The sequence below is a fragment of the Xyrauchen texanus genome, chromosome 50 (genome assembly GCF_025860055.1).
Source record: "Xyrauchen texanus isolate HMW12.3.18 chromosome 50, RBS_HiC_50CHRs, whole genome shotgun sequence".
Classification (NCBI taxonomy): domain Eukaryota; kingdom Metazoa; phylum Chordata; class Actinopteri; order Cypriniformes; family Catostomidae; genus Xyrauchen; species Xyrauchen texanus.
This window is the reverse complement of record NC_068325.1, coordinates 17,467,256-17,480,893: the sequence shown is the minus strand read 5'-3', so window position 1 is coordinate 17,480,893 and position 13,638 is coordinate 17,467,256. Positions and strand designations below refer to the sequence as shown.

The 13,638-nt window shown below is 35.8% G+C and overlaps 1 protein-coding gene across 1 annotated transcript in view; it reads right to left on the bottom strand.

The window, feature by feature from the left end:
- The window catches only part of cntnap5b (contactin associated protein family member 5b), a 62,165-nt gene extending 49,844 nt beyond the window's left edge, over positions 1-12,321 (bottom strand). Inside the window, exons 1-5 of the mRNA XM_052123738.1 lie at positions 12,318-12,321; positions 11,938-12,045; positions 9,661-9,854; positions 7,196-7,343; positions 413-616 (exon numbers count right to left, since the gene is read on the bottom strand). Of these exons, the coding sequence (XP_051979698.1) occupies positions 413-616; positions 7,196-7,343; positions 9,661-9,854; positions 11,938-12,045; positions 12,318-12,321 (658 nt within the window). The remainder of the gene's footprint in view (positions 1-412; positions 617-7,195; positions 7,344-9,660; positions 9,855-11,937; positions 12,046-12,317) is intronic.
- Positions 12,322-13,638: the final 1,317 nt, after the last annotated feature.

Here is a 13,638-nt window from a genome sequence, read left to right as displayed (position 1 = left end):
ATCTGTTCTTTTAAAGCACAAGGAGTTTCAACGTCTTCTTGGATGTTTCTACTAACATTTCAAAATACAAAAATAAAAACATAGACCTTAAAATACTTAAAAAGTATAACCTTGTGGTTCTATGGCACTATCAAAACATTGCTCTGTTTGAGCATTTCAACCTGCCTGACATTGCAACATTTGCACAAGCAATTGTCTGAGTTTGAGGCGGGGCTATCTATATTACCACCAATCGCAGACTAGGGGAGTGTTTGGGAAACATGATTTTTGCAATTCCATTTGGTGAAACTAATGCCGCTGAAATTACACACTTCACCTTTAAATACAAAGAATATAAAATATTCTAGTGCTGTTTGTGAAGCATTGTAACACTTACATGAAGTTTAAAAGGCTTTATGGAATGTTCACTGACCCAGGTTGATATGCAGAGCCAATCTGCCCTTGTGTAGCTCCAGTGTGATGTAATCGCCCCTTTGACCCTCTCCGTGCACGAGCACCCCATCCGCACGTTGACTCTTAAACCGCAGCGAGATGACATCTTTCACTGTACTTGTGGATTTCTGATTAAACCGGAACAGCAGAGAGCTTCTGCCATTGAAGTCAGCCACATCTGACTCTGAGCATGGAAAAAATATTAAACAAAATCTATAATCATGGTCATAAACACAAAGTAAGATAAAAGATCTAAATTAAACTTTATTAAAAATGTCTTTGAAAATAGGACACATATTTACAACACAAAAAAAAATATACTGTATGTAATAATGTTAAACACTGAAATAATACAGCAAAATTAACTTTTTTTACTTTATTAAAAATGTCTTTGTGAAAATATGAACAAATCAAATAATAATTTATTTCATGTTCATTATCACCAACTGGCATAAAAGCTAAATAAATGTTATATATATATATATATATATTTATATATATATATATTTATATATAAAAGTCTTGGTTACTGTCATAACCTCATGATGTTATGAGGAACGAGATGTTATGTTGATGTAGTGACACTAGGGGTCACTCTTGGGAGCTCCAAACACCTCTGATATTTGAGGAAAGGCCAATGGGAATTTGCGAGTGGAATTTGCATGCCATTCCTCATAGAAAGAGGAATATGGGTATAAAAGGAGCTGGCTCGCAACCACTTATTCAGATTTTTTCTTTAACAAAATTGACTTTATTAAATTTTTTGGAATAAAACTGTATTTAAGAATACAAAACATAAACAAACCAAATATGAATCTATCTAATAATCATAAACACTAAAATAAAACAACAACAATTACTTTACTAATTTACTTCTACTTTTACTAGTCTTTGAGAATAAGAAAAATATTAATAAACAAAATATAAATATTTATATTGATCATAAACTCTGAAATAAAAGAGCAAAATTAACTTTATTTACTTTTTCAAAAAATGTCCTTGAGAATAAGAAAAATATTAGCAAAACAAATATGAATATACAGTATACTGTATAGTGATCATAAACACTAAGTTAAAACAGCAAAAATAACTTTATTTGCTTTATTAAAATGTATTTGAGCATAGTAAAAATAAGAATAACCTAATATTAATATATATCATGTTCATAATCACTGAAAATAAAGAGCAAAATAACTACATTTACTTAAAAAAATATTTGAAAATAGGAAAAATAGAAATAATCTAAATATGAATCTATATAAAGATCATAAAGTGAGATAACAAGTGAGATAAAATTGACTGTATTTACATACTACTGTTCTTTAATCAATAAATAATACTTTCTTGCAATCTAAAACAACTTCTTTCCAGATTATATAACCAAGACTGCATAGGAAAAATCTGTTTAACCAACTAGATTTTATTTATACAAAAAAGTTCTGGAGCTGCCAGTCCCAAACATTCATCATTTTAAAGAAGAAAGCTTGTCTCAAAGCAACAAAACAAATTCCACCCGAGCAGTAAAAAGCAGAAATATGTACAGTATTTTGACCCAGGCACAGAGGTCAGACATTACATATCTCTTTCTTTCTCCATCTCTTTTTGCCAGATGGAGTGGCTGCGTATCCATGCTGAGTGCGAGAGACTGAGGTTAACTAGCCGTGACAAGCAAAGCCACACACAGAGCTTGGAGCCGTCAGCTGAATATCGAACTAACACAGAGGGCCCAAGAAACATCAGCAAACCCAATGAGGCTGAAGTAGATAAAGTAAGGAAGATCAGAGAAGAATGTGTTTGGTTTTAGATTTTTTCAGGAGTTGACGTCTTGGAGACACAATGTCAAGATGGAACATTAACGAAAATACATCTTCATTTCAAAGGCTGTTTGTCTAACACACACACACACACACACACACACACACACACACACACACACACACACACACACACACACACACACACACTGCCAAAAAAAAAAAAATTCTTAAAGGAATATTCCGGATTCAATACAAGTTGAGCTCAATCAACAGCATTTGAAGTAAACACACTTAAAACTGTTCAAACTTGTGTATTATTTGAGCTTTAAAATAGTTTAAATGGTTGTTTTTAGGATCGTTTTAGGGTTTTAATGTTTACAGCATCACATCATCATGGCACCGAATTAACATCCATATTGTTTATGCCTTGTGGCTATACTTTTAAAAAAATGAGTATTTTAAGGTTTAAAAATTGGCCCCAATTTACTTCAATTGTAAGTATCTGTAACGCAAATTTTTGTTTTGTATTTTAAAAATATATATCAACATTATGCCACAAATGCTGTTGACTGAGTTTAACTTGTTTTGAATCTGGAATATTCCTTTAATCTGATTAAAAATCAACTTAATTCATGGTTTATTCTATGAAACCAAGTCTTACAGTATTATCTTACATTATTTTGCTTCTCAAGTATCTTGTTTTAAGGCTGTTTACTGGAGATAGTTTTACTGGAAAACAATACTGTTAAAGATTTATTTATATATATCTATATTTCTGACTTGCAGAAATAATCATCAAATCACCATGAAAATGACATCGCATTGACCCCGAGAACAATATGAGGGGGCAGACACAAAGAAAAAGAGAAAATCCAAGCAGGTTTGAAAAACAAATGCATATTATATTATTCTTCCTGAGGGGAAAATAGAAACACGGTTAAAATTCAAACTCTGGACTGCATCTGAACTCAGCCAGACTGCTCGCTTAACACAACACACAGTGGAATCACGTCACGTAAAAAATTATTTATGACATTTACTGTGGATTGTAGATGGAAAAATAAACGTATAACCTTCCTGTCTACCTTATTTCTAGGCATGCCCAGAATATACAGAAAGCTCTGCAGATTTCCACAGAGTTTAAAGAAAGATTCAAATACATGTTTCTGGTTTTACTGTGCAAGATTTATCAGTGCACATTATTCCAAAGAAAATAAAATGTCTTTATAGTCTTTAACTTTGTGCGACCCTGCATCCACATGCGAGGACATTGTGTTTTGGCTTTCAATGCATAATTTTATTTAATTTCAACCTACTCAGTTACAGGGACTATGTGCTCTCAGAAAAGGGTTAAACTTCTGACAAAACAACATGGCGCTGACCACAGCGGGATTTGTCTTTGGGAGAAACGCCAACAAAACTCAATCTGGTAAGAAACCTAATTATGTTTTTACATTGAAACTCATTTGAGTAAAAAGATTAGTCTCATCTGTTTCATCTGTTTTCCCATTTTTTTAATTTTAGCAATTTATTGCGTAACGACATGTTGTTAAACACAATGACCACGTACGTGGACTGTATGCTAATTTTCATTTAAAATATCCTATATTTACAGTGCATAATCACATTGAGAATCAATTGATGCATCCAAAAGCTGGAAAATGTTGCTTTCAGAAGCTGTATATGGGAGTTAGGATGAACACAAACAAAGCTGGCCACAAACCTACAAGAACTGTAGATCTCACTGTATGTGTCTCTTGGTGGTATCAACATAGCAGTGCACCAATGTGAATTAATGATTACAGCACAGGGACATACACATACAACACACAGACATACTTACAGTATGTATGCTCTTGCTATGCTACACATCCCTTATTTCGAACACACACAGACACACCAAAACAGTATATAACACGAAGCCATGGCCTTAAACTGCGGTTAGCAGCAGAGGCACTTGACAGATTTAAAACTAAATGACTTCGGCATCATTAAGCAGTGCATGAATAAGGCCAATGCACTACTGAGGATGCTCGGTTTAACCCCCAGAAGAGAAACATGAAAGGAGAGAGACCATCCGCTGTTCTAAATGTGCATGTGTGATCTCTTTCTACACCTTATACTTTCATTCTATTTATCCCGTTTGTGACGCCAAGTCTTTATTCCCAATATTAATAATGTTAAAGGAAAAGTTCACCCAAAAATGAAAATTCTGTCATCATTTACTCACCATAATGTTGTTTCAAATCCAAAAGAGTTACGTTTTTTTTTTTTTTTCAGTGGAACACAAAGGGACAGGATGTTACCCACAGTCACCATTCACTTTCATTGAATGGAAAATGATTCTGCCTAAAATCTCCTTTTAAATCCCAAAGAAATGGGTTTTGAAAAAATAAACATGAGGGTCATTAAATGATCATTGAAAACTAAAAAACTGAAATGCAGTTAAAACAAACATTTATGTTAAATGAATAAAAAAAGACCACAACTTAAAAATGTTTAATACAAAATGTAAAACCTTTACAACCCACCATTCAATTAAAATACTACTAGACAGCGTTAATATTAGACGGCCCTGAAAAATGTAATGGAGAAAATAGTTTTCAATGAAATCAGTTAAAGCATTAACTTCAGCAGCAAAAAATACTGAGAGTAAAGTACAAAAACACGAACAACTACACTGAAACTAGAAACACGGATAACTAATCTGAAACACAATCAGAGTGAAAACGGAAACTAAACTTAAATTTGAAAAACAAAATTGAAATGAAAACATTGAAAATGCTACTAAATAGCGATGGCATTAGACAGCCCTGAGATATTTAATGTTGTAAAACAAATTTCAGTGATATCCATTAACATGTTATCTTCAGCAAACCAGAAACTGAAGTAAGAAAAAACTAACCTGAAACTAGAAAACACAAAAAATTTAACTAAAACACAGTCAACGTGAAAACGAATGCAAACTAAACTGAATTGAAAGGACAAATTGACAAGAATTTAGAAATAAAAACAATTCAAAGTTATACTAACCCTGATTATTCCAGGAGTTCAGATTAGCAGACAAGTTCCTAAAGTGCTAGGCTATGTGCTAACCTTGAATGTCGCTATGTACAATAAAGCCGTTATATGTTCCAAGCATTCAAGGACAGGGCCAATTATAAATGTAATTACTAATGACAAATTCACTGCCTGATTCATCTACAGCTCTTATGGAAAGTGTGCTTGCTCCCAGTGCTAATGCTAATGCTAAACTGTCAGCAGTCTGAATTGTGAAACCACTAGCGTCTCTGTTATCAAACCCTATTACTGAAATACTGTGTGGTCAGCACCCACTTATCATGTTTGATCAACAAGGTAAACCGAGTCGCCCCCAGTAGTGTCTCATTCCGCACTATCTCACGAAATTAACATCTAGCGAATAAACATGCCGGTGATAGGTCACCGAGTCAAGCTCAGAATCGACAATAGGTTCAGCTAGCGTGCCGACTGCAAATTCATTGCACCCGAGGAGAGACAGAGAGAGAGATGAACAGGGAGGGAGTGAAAAAAAGATAGAAAACAACCACTAGGAGGGCTGTGAAGTGTGTGGCACTGGGTACCCTTGAGATTACTGACTGATTGTTACTCTGTACTTTGATACACAGGGAAGGAAAGTCCAAACCAACTGCAGTTAAACAACAACACAACAGTGAACTAGTGGCAAACTAAAAACAGACTAAAACTTTTCCTTCCATCCTTTCTTCCTTATATCTTCCTTTTTTCTTTTCCTTTAGCTTCTCTCCTATCCTTTTTATCTTCCTTCCTTCCTCTTTTTTACCTTCCTTCCTTCTTATCCTTGTTTACCTTCCTTCTTTTAGTTTCCTTCCCTTTTCACCTTACTTCCTTCCTTTTTTTTACCTTCCGTCTTTCCCTGTTTACATTTTCTTCCTTCCTTTCTTTCATTTTTTACCTTTCTTCCTTCTACTTTTTGCCTTTATTCCTTCCTTCCTGTCCTTGTTTACCTTCTTACTTTTCATTTTGTTGTTTACCTTCCTTCCTTTTTTCTTTCCTTCCCTTTTTACCTTCCTTTCAACCTTCCTTCCTTCCATACTGTCCTTGTTTACATTGCTTCTTTCAATTTTCTTGTTTACCTTCCTTCCTGTTTTCACTTCTTCTTTCCTTTCCCTTCTAAGCTTATTCCTTCCTTTTTACCTTCTTTCTTTTCTTTTCTTTTCACCTTCCTTCCTATCCTTGTTTGCAATCCTTTTTTACTTGTCTTTTTAACCTACAGTACATTTCTTTCCCCCTTTGTTCTTCTTTTCATCCTTTTTTCTTTTATCCTTCCCATCTTCCCTTTTTACCTTCATTATCTTTTTTACCTTTTTTACTTCCTGTCCTTGTTTAACGTCCTTCTTTTCATTTCCTTGTTTACCTTACTTGCATTTTTTTAACGTTTTCTTGCTTCCTTCCTACACTTGTTTACCATCTTTTCATTTCATTGTTTTCCTTCCTTCCTTTTTTCACTTTCTTCTTTCTTTTCCTTTATTAAATTTCTTCCTCCCTTCTATTATTTCTTCCTTTTCTCTCTTTTCTCCTTTTTTCTTCCTTCCTGGTAAGACTGTATTTTTCACTTCAGAGGGTTAATACACAGTAAATGAAGGGTGGTAACACTAGATTTTTTTCAATAGACTGCAACATTATTTTAGACCAATTAACAAATATGGTCAAAATGATATGATTTCACACTCTAGGGCTTCTCTTTTAATAAATTGCAAATAACAATTTATAATAAATAAAAAATGTAAAAATAGACTTGTAAGAATAGGCTTTTGATTGGCTGAAGTCTGATTTAGACTCCCCCACACCAGTAAACTTATTCAAAGACATGAGCTTCTCTTCATAAAATCTATTTTTTGTTTGATCGAAATTTTCTTTGCTCTGTTGCAGTAAAACTCCTTAAATAACATCGTTTTTTTTTCTTCTCTCCATTCAGACACAAACATCCCAAGAAGTTTGGTACTCACTGTATGCACAACCATAGACTTCGACTCTGAGGCCCACCCATCCCCCTGGACTCAAGTCGACTGGCAAGAACCGCAAGAATCTCGTTCTTATTGAGTGTGAGAGCTTGTGGTGAGCAATCCCATCAGAATTAGTATTTCCCGGGAAAGTCTGCAGAAGTAAAATAAGGAGGATAAAGAGTAGAGAGAGAGAGAGAGAGAGAGAGAGAGAGAGAGAGAGAGAGAGAGAGGAGAGAGTAGGTAATGGTTAAGTGTACATATTGTTAGCTTGCACAACTGGAGTTTGATCACAATTTTGCCTTGGAGCACCCACAAGATCTTATTTGTTTTTATTTTGCAGCAACATTGATAGCTCTCCACATCTGTTGTGTCTATCACAAGTCTTGGCACACATCTAGATATTTCTCACATACATTGCTAAATTGGAGGTATGGGAAAATAATTCTGTGTCTGAGATGCAAAGGTGACAATTAGCAAAGTATATTGTTATCACTTCTTGCTCTCAATTAGCATATAACTTTGCCTCAAAATACATCTTCTAAAAATAGTTTTTTTTCCTGTTTTTTTTTTCTTTCTGCTGCTGGATCGAAGGCATTGAATGTCATAATGAGCCAGTCCTGAATGCAAATCTGCAGTTGATTGTGGAGGACTACTCTTCTCCTGAAACTTCACTGACACCCAATGTAAGTGCAGCGTAGTTCTAGCGGGAAGACTTGCAGCTGTACATCATTGCACCATTAGCTGGGTAATTCCCAGCCAATCACATGTAAGCCATTGCTTTATAAGTCTGCTCACAATCTGTCACATTGCTGTTTCAGTGTGCTAACATGGCAACCTCCACCACCCCACCACCACCAGTTGAGTCCCGTCCTGCACGGAGGTAGGCTCCTTGCCCCTGCCTCCTATCTCCGGCAGGATATGACCTAGTACAAGTTCTTCGGACCGCCAGAAAGGGCCTACACCAAAGAGAGACATTACTTTTCTGTTTTATATTCATCAAATAAATGTAATCTTAAATCTCACTCAAGTCTGCGAGTCTTCCTGATAGAACTTTCGAGAAGGGATCTAGAAGGTTGAAGTTCAACGAATTCCAATAGCAGCTCTTCTTGCTAACCGATCTCTCCAAGTATCACAGATCTCTTTGTTCCTTACTCTCAAATTCAACTACGGAAATACATTGTCTAACAGAAAGTCTTCTGAAGTCAGAGTTTTAGATGAAGTTATCTATATATAGAACTATATAAAGATTATCTATACATAGAGCTGAACCATTAGCCAACCTGCACCCACATTTCAAACCCCAGAGTTGCATTTACCTTAGATTTTAAAAATAAAATGAAAAAGTTAACAGGGAGCCGCTGGCAGCGTTAGTTTCTTTAAGCTGTGCTCAAAGCATCGCAACTAATCTAAACTCCAGTTTTAGAATAGCTGGGGGTCCACCCTGCAGCCATTCCGTCTACTACAGAAATGGTGCAACCAGGGGGCATCTAGGGCTCTTTAAAATGTTCCACATTTTTTAATCTTGCACTCATTAAAATGCTTCACACCTTCAAAGACTTCCATTAAACTCTCTTTCTTAAACGAATCCACACTTATTTTCTCCCACTGAGTTGAAGATAAAAGAGCCAAATATTAAATCATCAAGCAAACAGAAAACAACAAAAGCTAGCCAGAGAAAATGTATACCACAGCCTCTCCCAACACTGTATTCTATTCCCCTTTGTTTGTTTTGCTCTGATGATTACTTTAGCAGGAATCCGAGCTTAAGTAATAAGACATGATGGCGATGCCAGCCACCATCTTGGTAAAGTTTCAACCCCAGATCTCTTCGAGCCAGCACTAAATAAGAACACTGATATGAACTGATGAAGCCTTGACATTACTAGTATTGATTCGGGAAAGGTGGGTGAAGCCCACTTGTTTGCCTTTAAGTGTGGAGGCAACACAACCACTATCTCTTGTGGTGCTAGGGCCAAATCAGATCGATTCCAAAGTTGTCAAGTTAAAACTATTAGAAAAAAGGAGAAGTAATTCAAGTTGGGTGGACAAGGATTTTAGCTTCACTGGCACTGACCGGTGAGGTTAGGGACCATGAAATAAGCTTTTTCATGGATATAAAGCCATGTCACTCAATATTGGTGGTCGAAAATGTTATTTTAACATGGCTGGCAGTGATTGGATGATGCTGGCCAATACTTTGAATCATAATTAATTATGCTAATTTCTGATGACGCAAACAGTATTTCCTACACTAACAGTATAAGGGAAGGCAAATTAATTTATTCAAGTAATTTATTATGGTTTATTTAAAGACACAGATGTTTAAGGACTTACTGGTATATATGCATCTTTTTCCGCTCATAAAAGCTCCCCTGATTCACATTATCCAGAAAGCTTTTACTGTCCTTATTGCACTGGACGAAGCACTAATGCATTATAAATTTAATAAGAGTACTTTGATAACTCACCCCTATGTTGTCATCCTGTCTGTACTGTTTCCAAGCTCTTCCTGTGTCACTGTACAAAAGCATGTAGCTAGTCACCCAATCAGGGCTTCCGAAACGGCCCTGGGTCGCCACCGCTGTGACCTCCACCCTTTCCCGCAGATCCACCTGTAGCCATCGTAGTCTGTCTGAGTGTTCTGGAGCCCAGCCGCCACCTCCTAACACACACACACACACACACACACACACACACACACACACACACACACACACAAGAAAAGAAGGGTTGTATTATAACTTAGGTTGGGTTCAAAGTCAGCCAGTATTGAGGAAGCTAATTTAAAACTATATAACAATGTATTTTAGGTAATTATCAGATTATATAAATGAAAAGTGAATGAAAATGTGAACCAGTTTATTGAAATGAACCACCTGAACGAACCGATTAACTAAAATCAACCATATGAACTTAGTGTGAACACTGTTGGGTGATTACTCATGTGAATCAGTTTATTATTTTACGAAACCATTCACTGAAATGAACTGTCTGAACGAACAGATTTGCTAAAACAATCTGTCGAAGCTCAATGCCATCACCGTTGAGTTATGACTCATATACATTTTCTAATCTATTTTGTGAACCAGCTAATGGAAATGAAATGTCTGTATGTTAAAACAAACCATTCATACTGAGTATGAACACTGTTGAGTGATGACTCCTAGGAATCGTCAAATCTATTTTGGGAACAAGTTCAGTGTGATGAACTATCTGAACAAACCGATTCATTCAAAATGCTCCATAAATGTTTAAATGCTCTATAGAGTATTCATCTATTAGGAATATTCCTCCTTATGTAATGCTTTGCAAACCTAACAATATTATTATTATTATTATTAACTAAATAATGGAGTCCTATCGTAAAAATTCCTGATAGGCTTACGGGACTTTCACCTGTTTGTAGGCTATATTGCCTACATTATATTATATTTAAATTTATTTTAATGTTTGAATTTGTTTTTATTATTCATTGCAAAATGTGCACATTTTTCTTGACACCTCCTGCCTTAAGAATAATGTTGTTATACATGCACAGACAAATAAAAATGTTGTTTCATTCAGATATTAATATCTGAAATACCTGGAGAAACCTCAGTTAACAACATATTCCACAGTTAATGTATCTTACAAATTAAGAACAAAAATAATAAAATAATATTTTTTTAAATAATAATTGTATAATAATAATAACAATAATTATTATTATTAGGCTATTATTATGAAAAGGCATATACAGGGCGTATTTAATTAAAAGAAACTATAAATGTAAGAGTAGTACTTAAAAAATGGGCATTTCAATTTTAAAAATTAGTTTTGATGCACTTCCGGTTTAAGCCCTGCCCACAATCTGTATCCGTATTCTGTACGAATACGGATACAGATAATTGTGTCATATGAACAGATACAGATACACGTTTGTTTTTCAATTTTCTTTTCTAGGAAAGTTTGTAGACTCCCCCTGTTTTGCTTCCTTTCTCATTTAATATGAAATAAATGTCATATTTTGCTTTCCAAAAACTTGATTTCTTAGTGCCAAGACAGAGGAGAACCAAAACCATCTTGTTATGGTTTTCCCAACCTATACTGGGATGAATCACAATGCAGAGCTACTGAAAAGATTAATAGTGTCGCTACTTTAGTTAAGTACTTTCTAACACTGTAGTCAGCATTATGAAACATATCCTCATTTACAAAAGATAGACTTCTAATTAAAGACAGAAAATTTATTTGAAGCAGCATTTAGCAGCCAGCCAAAATCATTTTCAGACAAGCCTGCCAAATGAGCTTTTAAGCCAGTCTGTTCACTCTAATTAGCTAAGGAAATCTAACTCACACTGACACTGTATCTGTTAAAAAGATGGAGCAAACAGACAGAAATTCCATTGCTAATCTAAAAACACAGAACCGCACTGCTAGCACAACCTCACTGAGTCATCAGGATATGTTCCTGCTTCCTGTCAGGCAGTAATTCACTGTTTGGTTGGCCCTTGACGTGTAAGTAAAACTGAATTACAATCGAATCAACTCTGAAAGGCTGGTAAATGTTCTCTGTCACAAGTTTAATTGGATATTTATCCACATTCTGAATACACAATGCAAGGCGCAGAGTAAAGACAATCATTAAATCACAGCTAGATCTGTGATTTAATTCCCTTACAAAATGTACCATGGTAATAATTTGGACCCACAAGATTTTCCTTTCCAAATAGACAAGCTGCCCACCCTAAAGATCAATTACTCACCGTCTCTTCTGTTGAGTTTGGCAAAATATGGTGACTGGTTTTCAGAGGAAGATGAACTCTTGAATGATGTGGGAGGAAGTGCAGAGACCAACGGCCCATTGCAGTGATCTACAATAGCAGGAAACAGATATTAGCCAATCAGATTTGTGACATTTACTCGAATATACTTCATCACGATTAATTCGAAGCTGCGATTGTTAGCATTCTCCTTATCATTGGCCGAAGAGACTGGTTAATGTACTAGCTAGCTAACCTGTGGTACTTGTATGGGTAAACTGTGTTTAGCAAGACAAAAATGGACTCTGCATTCATGGACCCTTTTTAAATTTCTGATAAGGGGCTCTAAATGTGATTCTACCTGAAATATTTTCGATTTTTACCCATTTTCGGTGAATGAAACCCAAATGTAGGTTACATGGTGACATGGTTTCTGTGAGAAGGGTCCATTCCTTCAGTTCACATGTTGACGACAACATTATGACGAGAAAGAGATCGAGTTACATAAAGAGCAATCTGAGAGTGCTTCTCATCTCTCAGTGTCTTATTTCAGTGTTTGAGAAAGCAGCACCGATTTCGCAGCTAATTAACCTTTCAAAAGCTTTTTGAAAGAGCCCAGACGTCTCAAAGTATCACTCACAGCATTGCAAATGTATTCCCGATCAGGCAAAGGAGAGATGGGGAGAATCAGAGAGAAAGAGAACGATTGAACAGCAAAAGAGAGAAAAGTGTTAAGTATTGTGTAAGGTCATTACGATGTCTCTGAGAGACTTCAGAGTTACCCAAGCCAATGAATCCAAACGAAACGTCGTCTTCAGGCTTGGTGGTATCTTTAGTTCAGTGAGAGTCCCTAATGAGAGGACCAAGCAACCTCTGAAGTAGGTTTTTCGCCTGATAAAGCCTTTTAAAAACTAGCCCCACAATGCATTTTTCAACAGGATGTCTCTCTCGCTCGGTTCTCTCCATCTTCTCCGATGTAAGTGAGTAAAGTGAGCAAATCGAGCAAGTCATGCTTCTGAAACCCATAAATATGAATGATGGTGAATGACTGACAGGGGGTTCCTGCCCGTTCCTCATCTCCAAGCGGAGCAATTCCTTGCGGTGATGGACATGTGAAATAAGTTTGAGGTGGTGCGTTAATATCCACCAGATTAGATTTTCCTTAACCAGAGGGGAAGTGAGATAGCCCTGCCAATGGCTTAGCACCTGATGCTCTGAAGTTGAAAGCCAGAGATGGAAATCGATATGGCATAACTGCAAACCAGGAGCTTTATTCAATGAGATGGAGAGCTTGATTGGTAGGAATGTGTGAAATACATTTTGATGATGTGGAAGTAAAGCTGGGTGGTATATACACAATAAAATCGCAGTGATTTTCACGATATAAACTAAGCAATATTGGGAATATTTACACGTATTATTTGACGAGTGAACAGGATTTCCCAAATCAAGAAGTCGTGATTATAATTCACTATATAATTGCGATGATCTGGCTGACCATATACAATTATGCAATATTGTGATGATTTTAAAGGGCTTATTTTTTTGGCCAGTAAGTTTCATAAAGAGCGCCTCATTGGACTAATTTGGAAATATATCGAATTTCGTATTTTGTAGCCATATCACCCAGCCCTAGTGTAAAGTGGGAAAATCAAGTGGGAATACAACTGGATTGGATTTCAGCTATCGCAATTACATTTCACG